At 38.4% G+C, this 8,968-nt stretch overlaps 1 protein-coding gene across 2 annotated transcripts; it reads left to right on the top strand.

Moving 5' to 3' along the window:
* The first annotated feature begins 261 nt into the window (after nucleotides 1-261).
* Nucleotides 262-8,951, top strand: LOC113023778 (Fc receptor-like protein 5). Of its 2 annotated transcripts, XM_026170136.1 has the most exons (11): nucleotides 266-390; nucleotides 479-505; nucleotides 1,994-2,275; nucleotides 2,367-2,663; nucleotides 2,894-3,166; nucleotides 4,058-4,390; nucleotides 4,748-4,798; nucleotides 6,487-6,597; nucleotides 6,692-6,716; nucleotides 7,371-7,458; nucleotides 8,734-8,951. In XM_026170136.1, the coding sequence occupies exons 1-11, from the start codon at nucleotides 285-287 to the stop codon at nucleotides 8,752-8,754; spliced, it is 1,614 nt and encodes a 537-aa protein (XP_026025921.1). In that variant the 5' UTR covers nucleotides 266-284; the 3' UTR covers nucleotides 8,755-8,951. The 2 variants fall into 2 exon arrangements, with proteins under 2 accessions (XP_026025922.1, XP_026025921.1); XM_026170137.1 differs by lacking the exons at nucleotides 6,487-6,597; nucleotides 6,692-6,716; nucleotides 7,371-7,458; nucleotides 8,734-8,951 and having other exon boundaries at nucleotides 262-390; nucleotides 4,058-4,441; nucleotides 4,748-4,796.
* The last annotated feature ends 17 nt before the right edge of the window (nucleotides 8,952-8,968 follow it).

Raw genomic sequence — 8,968 nt, 5'->3', positions numbered from 1 at the left:
CTTGGGTGTGGTGTGGATTTATGCAGGTTATGGATACAATTTGTTGTACATAAGGAATGTATGCACATACACTTGTAGAGTAAACAAAATATGTTGAAAGTATGGTGGTCACGGTCACTCAAAGACTTTAACTGTGGCCTCACTGTGTCCTTTAATATTGACTGTGCATGTTTTTCTCCAATTTGATCAAAATCTTTGTGCACATTTTAGCTATATTTGCATTTGACATCACAGAGATCCTTAAAATGAAGTTAACAGCCCAGTATGTTATCTGCTTGCAACACATGTGTAACACCCTTGCAAGCCTTGGCAAGCTGAAGAAACCATGCCCAAAGGTACATGAGAGGGTTATGGAGAAACGTCAGGCTCTTAATTTTTTGCCAGTTTTGGGTGAGTTGATTAATTTGATGTAAAACTGGGAAAATTTATTATTGTTATTATTGAATAATATTGTTAATGTGTGTGTTGTTTTTTCCAGCTGTGGCAAGTTTCCTCGTCAAGATAAGTAAGTGTGTTAACTGGGTGCTTAAGATATGTGGCTAAGATGACAGAGATCTTCACGCTTTTCAGATGTTTGCTTCTTAAAAATACTCTCAGAAACAAGGTTACAGTAATGTGGACAGTCAGTGTTCGAACAAAAACAACAAGAAAGTTGATATTTTCTTTAGATTTTAAAGTTTTATTGTTCACTTTAATGAAAAGCATTCAATAATGTCTGATGTGTTTCATTTTGTATCAGTCAGCATAGTGGTGCTGTGGTTATCCCTGCTGTTTCACAGCATAAAACTTCTAATGTGTCTTTGTTTTCCCTGTGTCTGCTGGCTGTAATTACAGATATCAGTCAGTAGTCGGTAATACCAGGAAAACCACTTTTCAAATTCTATAAAGCAAAATGGCTTAATGAGTGTCCTGTATGTGATTTAGGACCTTTTTATTATTATTGATGTACAAAATTGCCAACAGCAGTTAAAGACTGGTCCCTGTAAGGTGCAAATCACCATTGCTGGGGTTGTTACTAAAAGAAAAGTAATAGATTACATATTACTCTTAATTTTAAAGAAATGAATGTTTTTTGTAATTTGTGTCACAACTCATTGAATTTTGCCTAACATGGCCTGAAAAGCTTTTGTGATTCCACAAAGTGCTGTAAACATCCCTCTGAGATTTTGGTCCATTTTGACATGATATCATCACACAGTTGCCTCAGATAATCTGAATCTCTTCTAACATCACCTCTCAAAGGTTGTATTTACGTGATTTCTTGATGCAACAGGTCTGCCGGTAATCAGGCCTGGGTGTGGCTAGTGAAAATGAAATCAGCTTTTAAAAATTCCCAAATAATTCATGATTTAACAAGCGGGGGAAATTACCTTTCCAGATAAGTCCAGGTAGGTTTGGAGAGCTTTTGCATTTACTTCTTAGTTTAACATTAAAAATGTTTTTGATTATCTGAAACTTTAAAGAGTGACGAATATTTAAAAAAAAACAAAACAAAACTAAGAAATCAGGAAGGGGGGAACAAATTCCACATACATATGTTTTTTCCATACATCAAAGGTATCTATAATTTTGTACCAGTGTCGTACTAACATTACAGCCTGGGAAAAACAGTTCAAATAAATCATTAAAAGTCCAATATTACAATGAAACCCATGCCCACGCAAGTTGTAAATAAACTTCTGACCACAATTGTACGCTCAAAGTCACTTACCTAGGTCGCTGCATGTTGATGCTGAATAGCATCTTTACGCTGAGCAAACATATCATAGAGTTCATCACCTTGTCTCTGAGGCCGACCCCAGTCACCCTTTTTAAGAACCTAATTTCTACAATTCAACCCACAATCTTCCTTCAGTCACTACACACAGCTTAAGGTCACAGGTAAGAGTAGCAACATAGACTGAACGGTACTTAGCCGGTGTTATTGAGCATAGTTTTAAATCTTTTTATAGTTTCAAGTTTGCATGCACAGTTGTTTCATTTGCTTCTTTAGGTGGATCAAGCTCTTTTCGCCCGGTGCTGACTGGTCCTGACCTGGCCTTCAGTGGCCCGAGGGTGGTTTTCCGTTGTGTTGCATCTAACGTCTCCCCACCAGTCATCTATGAGCTGATAAAGGATGGACGTGTGCGAATTGGCCGCAATAGAGATTTTCAAGGTGGCCAAGTTGCATCATTCCCTATCAAAGTAACTGCAGCGTCAGAAGGGTCATACCACTGCAGGGCCACAGCTGGAGGAACCAGAGAAATCAGCAACAGCATTAAGCTGAGAGTAGTCAGTGAGTATCGGATGCTGGGTAGTTCATTAAAGCTTACTCAACTGACTTTCCCCTTTTCTTCACCAACTGTCTTTTATTCCCTGATTTCCAGCTCCACCATCATATACCAGAGTGACCTCTGAACCCTTCCCCCCAGTTGCATACGAGGGGTCACGCATGGCCCTGAGTTGTGACGCTGAAATGGGGTCCAACCTTTCCTACAGCTGGTTTTTTAACAGGAAGGAAATAACATCTTCGACTTCTCTCCCCTTCCACTTTGTGGAAAACAAGCTGCTGGTGGAGAGGGTAACTCCTGAGTATGCTGGAAATTATTCTTGCAGTGCTTGGTCCAGCGTGAATGGGATCAAAAGGATTTCCAGCAGCACAGAGGTCCAGGTGACAATCAAAGGTACATATTAACAGAATTTACAAAGTTTATAAATACTACGTTTGCTACTTGGCGCTATCAGCCAGTTTAGTTCAGAAATATCTCATGAAACACTGAATAGATTTGCATGCAATTAGGTCCATTGTAATGTTCCCAGAGGGCATTTTTAATGAGTTTTCATTAGCACTGAGGGATTGATATTTTTTCCATTTCAGTGAAGTTAAAACTCTTCCTCCTTCCTCCTGCACCAGTCTATGTTTCAAAGCCAGAGATCTCCTTCTCCGTTCATAAAGAGGGAACCAGTTACCATGGCAATGTGACGTGCTGGTCAACAAGAGGGAGCCCTCCGGTGAACTTGTATCTTTTACTAGACGGTAAAGAAGTGAACTCCGTCACAGCAGCTCAGACCCTGGCTGCCTGGTTCCTTGTAGTCGTAGTCCCCGAGCTGGACATGGGAGAGGCACGATGCCGGGTGAAAACCGAAAATCAGGACCTCACAAGTGAGCCTGTGAACCTGGAAGTAGGTATGAAGATGTGTGAATGATCTCGGTCTTTACCATAGACTGTAGATGGATGCAACCAATGCAAAAGTGACTTAAAGGTGCATTCTTTCTCCTGTTGCCCATTAGAGATGCTTACATTACAATACAATATGAAGTTCAATGTGTAAACGATTCAGATCGGGGGATTATCTAGGATTTCCATCGTGATTTGTCACTATTTAAATAAAACTGAACTGAATTGAAGTTGCGTTCAGTAAGTGTTGATGCAGAAAAGGATCCAAAACAAAAGACTGACCGTTATTTAGTTGAGGTTTATGAAAATCCACAACAGAGAATCAACTAATGAATCCAAATGTCTGAAAAAGTCATAAAGCATAATCAGCAGGGAGAACTGAACTGAACAGGCCGACAAAGGAAGGCAGCAGCTATATCCACAAAGAGGTGAGAGACACCTGGAAGAGACAGAGAAGTAAAACTAAATACTAAACACACAGACGCTGCCAAAATAAAACAGGAAGTAACTAAAACATAAACACGGCTCCCACAGACCAAGAATTAACAACAAGACATGGGAACAAACTGAAAACTCAACCTATGAAAAAATTAAAAAGCTCAAACACATAATTAAAAAAAACGAAACTAGAATTACAAGAATAGAGAAAATCACAAAGAGGAAAACTCTTAAGTAAGGACAGACACAGGACCAAGACAAGTAGACTCAAACCTAAGAGCACAAATTCATGAGGAAAGCGTCGTTTTTCTAGACTTGTTTTTGCAACCAGACGAAACGCCCCCTGCTGGCCATTAGAAAGACTGCATGTTTAAGACACCTCTGCATTGATATGTTTTACATGAAGTCTATATTTTATGTGAGATTTGTGACCCTCTCTTCCTTCTTCTTTGTCTGTCAAGCTCCAGTTGGAGGAAATGTGAAAGTGGAGGTGGAATATCTGTACACAGCTGATTCCAAACTGACTACAGCAAGGCTGAGCTGTCACGTCAGCAGAGGAACTTTTCCTTACATCTCCTGGCTCTTCAATGACTCTGTCCTTCCCTCTGAGTCTCATCCGGATTCCCACACTCAGCCCATCCTGCCTCACATTGCCTTCGCTGACCGAAGACAATCCCTCATCCTCACTAAGCTCAGCCCTGAGGAGTCTGGGTATTACCGCTGCAGGGCCAGGGACAGCTACGATGACTCTGGGCCCTGGGTGGAGAGTGCAGCTGAGCTGGTCCAAGTCACAGGTGAAAGACCAGGACTAAGAGAGGAGTAAAACTTGTGGAGTAGTCATTTTGGGAAGTATACTAACTTGCTTTATTATTGAGGTTTATAAACTCCATGTAATGGTTCTCTGCAAGAAAACATACAGTACCAATTGAAATAAGCAGTCATGATAGATCATTTCCACCTTAAGACTGTCCCTTGAATCTTTATGCCACAGTCCAGACATGAGTGTGGTATTGAGCTTTTTGTCTAGCTCTCTCCAAGAAGGCCAAATTATGCTTTAAAAAGGATTTCTGTTCAACCCAGGCTTTTGTTCACATGCATCATTTAATATAAATGTGTCTTCCTGTGGGTTTCTGCACTTTTTATGCCTTCAGTCAACTCCATGTCTCAAGCAGCGTCCTCAACCGAAACGCCACCAAGTCAAAGTAAAAATATTTTGTTTGTTTTATTAATCTTATTTCTGCACAAAAGTTTGGGGTCATGCAAAAAAAATAAAATAAATCTAAATATTTTAAAATATTTGTATTTATTAAATGAAAGTGCAGAGTGATGAAAAGTACAGTCGATTAAATAATGAATTTGAAGTTATTTTGCCCTCTAAATTCTACTTTTGTCCAAGGAGTAGAGTTACAGCATTGTAGTCTTCATTGATTGTCAGTAATTCATTTTTTTGAATTCTTTAATTTTCTTTTTTTTCCACCCTTTCTTTGTGTCTAAAGTCTTGATTTTTGTGATTATAGTTAGGATTCCTGTTATGCTTCCTTTGTCATTCTAGTGTATTACAAATCTTAGGTCTGGTTTTGTTTTAGTTTTGTTTGTTTTGTTTTTAGTAATAAGTTTTGGTTTGTGATTTCTTGCATTTAGGATTAAAAGAGGATGCTAGGGATAGGGTGAGATGGTGGCAGACCCCTACAGGGAGCAGCTGAAAGAAGAAGAAGAAAAGAGGGTTCTTGATTATCATGATAGCCCCCCTTGTGCTTCCTGCGTCATCTTGTTAGTAGTAGGTGTCAGTATTCATGCCTGTCAGTCTCTTTGGGTTATTCTCTGCTTTTACTTTGAAGGATGTTTTCTCCTGTGCCCTGTGTCAGCGTTGTTTCCTGTCTGTCTTCTTTTGAGTCCTCATTATTCTCACCTGTTGTCAGTTGTGTTCACCTGTGCCCCCCACCCCCACGTAGCTCTGCCTGTCTTTGTGACATAACCTGCTTTGGCTGTTTAGCGTTAGTGAAACTTCCTGTTCTGATCCTAGTGCAGTCTCTATCGCGATCTTCTGCTCTCACCCCCTTTTTTCAGATTTTGAGTTTTTTGCATTGCACTTTTTAAAAGAAAGTGAATTTCAGCGGGCTTTTTGTTTGTGAACTCCATTGTACACAAAGCACCACCTACAAGTGAGACTGGTTTCATGGGTACTGAATAGATGCAAAAACATCACCTCAATAGGCAAAAACAGATGTGTTTGGTGGCCCAGCCAGACATACAACCAGCTGTTTCTTTCTTACATAATTCTTGCATATTTTGGATCTGTGCTGATTGACCTGTTGTACGAGGAAGCTGGCTCCCGACAAGAGCGATCCTAAACGTCTGTCAGCTAAATCCATTTTAATCTGCACAAATCTTATATTTACCTCCACATCATACCCCAAACCAGAACATTTCCTCCATGAGGCTTGACAGATTTGTTCTGTTTTACACAAATTTTCTTCTTTTTAATCCAAACATATTTGGACATCTGTAGCAATTTTGCAGCTCGAGGTTTGTGGGAAACAATGAGGTGTTTGTGTCTCTGTCAGGAGACTCTTTGTATTCTTGCTCAGTCCTGCAAGTTTCCAGCATTGAATGTTGTTCCTTTGTTAGAATAGCCTTTGGCCTTTTTAATGAAAACAAAATTGCGTAAAAATGTAACTGTCATTTAAAAGTCATTAATGATTGATTGATAACGTTTTATTGCTTATTGCTTGTCATTTGCAACATTTCTGGTACAGTTTATACTATTTTATTTCAAAACAAATATGCAGTTCATTCAAACTTGTAGATGTCACAGGTGACCCTAAACTTTTGTGCAGCAGTGTGTGCGCTGCCTCAGAGTGTGAAACTGTCTTCGTCTCATCTCTTTCAGGTTTTTGCATGAACATCACAGAAGCTGTCACCATCGCATTCTGCTGCTTCGTTCTCCTCATGCTAGCAGTGGGTTCAGCCTGCGTGTACAAGATGTTTGAAAACAACCAAGGTGTGTGTGAGAACCAGGAATCCACTGATTGGTACACACGCAGGAATTCCTATTAAAACTTCTTGTCTTCTTGTCATCTTATCTGTTGTTCCAGCTCATACCAACAGTGTTCCAGCAAAGTAAGTTTTACACCTGAAACACTCCAACTATAACTAAGTGTGATCATCTTATATTTACATAACACTTTAAAGCCTGAAAAATGAAATAATGCAAGAAAATTCTTTTTTTTAATGGAGTATTTAGCGAACTTTCTGATGAAGTAAAAAAAAATTAATTAAATACTAATTTGCATATAAGAGTTGTAGTTTGTATCATATTTGCTACATGTGGTATTGTTCTGCAGTCAAATGTCACTGAGCTTTACCTCCATAGGTAAGCTGTTACAGTCAAAGCATCTTGGAGTTTGACTTAATTTCTGAAGAGTCAGACGGGTTCGATTCAGCTGCAAAGTGGCTCAATTTTTTTAAATGAGCTGAACCGAATGTGCTTTAAAAGGGATCAGCACAGAGTTGAGCTTATTGCTTATTGCTTGGAAACTTTCAAAGTTTATGCTTTTCGATGGAATATAGATATTCTGGCCTTTCAAAATATTTTAACCACGAACGGGCTCATATCTAAAATATCTGGACTTTGATATGGCTCTTTTGTTGTTGTGTTATTATTTGCATGTGCATTCTTTACATATTTTCTTTTATAAACTGTTTAACGCTAAGGAAGGATTGTTTGTTAGTTACATCATCCTCTTCATAAATGTTTGTGCCATCTCACCCCAGCTCTGATGCACTCCAGTCTGAACTGACGCCCCAGTCAGGGGGAAATATGGCTGATACTACTGCTACAGATTGTGATGTTCAAAATCAGGTATGCAAGCAAAAACTATAATACTACTATTCAGGATCAGTGAAATGTTAGTGTCCAGTCACACTCTTAATGTCCCTTTCTTTCCTATAATTAAGAAATAAGTATATGTAAATTCACTGAAGGATTTCTGTAAAGAACTACTGCATTTGGTACATAAAACAAGGAACACATTTTTCTCCACTTTCCTTAGTGTGTCAATTTTCCTGTTCTGAGCACAAATTCTATATTTTTCTCAGGGGGATATTTTTGGAATCTGATAGGAAATCACACATGCTTGAACAAACTGATAAGAAATAATCAGTGTACAGGAGACATAAATATATAGCATAAGCTTTCAGACTCAAACTATGTAAACTACATGAAGATTTTGAAGATGCCAAACCCACAGACTAGTGAGCTGCACCAATGGTTCCTAACTGTAACAAGAAAACATTAATTTATTTGTCAGTTCTTAACCTCTACACCATAACCTCCACACTGGCATTTGCCAAAAAATGATTGAGGGAATTTAAGCTGTTATAAATGGCTTTTTGACCTAAAATCTGTCAAAAATAGGTGAGTCATATCACTATATATATCGATCACATCAAGTAATTTAGAGCCAGAAAGAGCATTCCTATCAAAAAGCAGCTGCTGCAACCAGACTTTTACAGTATATATCCTTTATTTATCCAGGTAAAAAGTGTCATTGACATTAAAAATGTGTTTTTCAAGAGAGATCTAGCCGAGGAGGCAGCAGAAACTGTAACAAATATAACATCACAGTTCTAAAAACTTACTGGAAGTAAACAAGAAGGACTGGATTGATGACAATATTGGCACAAATATGCAGAGTCATAAAATACTTCAAAAACAAGTCATTTCCTTGTTTTACGTAAAAATCCTTCATAAATCCTGTTCACTACAGTCTATTTGCTAAAATAAGCGACGATATTAGACGTTAAAAAAACAAAACACAAAGACATTGGAAATCACTTTTTGGCACAACACCAGTGTCCTGCATAACTACTGGTATGTGTGCTTGTGCCCTGATGTTTCATGTGTGGTGCCAGCTAATAACAAAAACAGTTCCTGAGAGTCCTCGCTCTCTGTTGTTCGTGTGTTTGTGTGTTTAGATGTGTGACTGCACAAAGGCACTTATTTTGAACTGTCAGTCATGCAAAACTGTTTTTTCTGGATCCAAGAATAAAAAAAAGTGAGCAGAAAAAGTTGCATTTAAGCCAAAATCAGCTCCCTTAGATGTGATTGTAACATATTTCTCTCTCTCTCTTTCAGATCACTGAGGTCACAGTATGATGCACAAGACTCCTTCACCTCCTAATACAATATTTAATTTTAAATGTTTATATTATGTTCATATTTAATGTTCTTGGGTTACTGAACTTTCTACATGGCACTGTTGGAACATTCAGTTATAGACAAGTGCGAAATTGCATTGCCTACCTCCTGTATACTGTTATTTTGATGCAAATAAATTTTTAATGATTAGATTACTTTTTGTTTCTGGTGT

This window comes from Astatotilapia calliptera, chromosome 6 (genome assembly GCF_900246225.1).
Source record: "Astatotilapia calliptera chromosome 6, fAstCal1.2, whole genome shotgun sequence".
Taxonomy (NCBI): Eukaryota; Metazoa; Chordata; class Actinopteri; order Cichliformes; family Cichlidae; genus Astatotilapia; species Astatotilapia calliptera.
The sequence above is the reverse complement of the archived record's forward strand: the minus strand, read 5'-3'. Positions and strand labels throughout refer to the sequence as shown.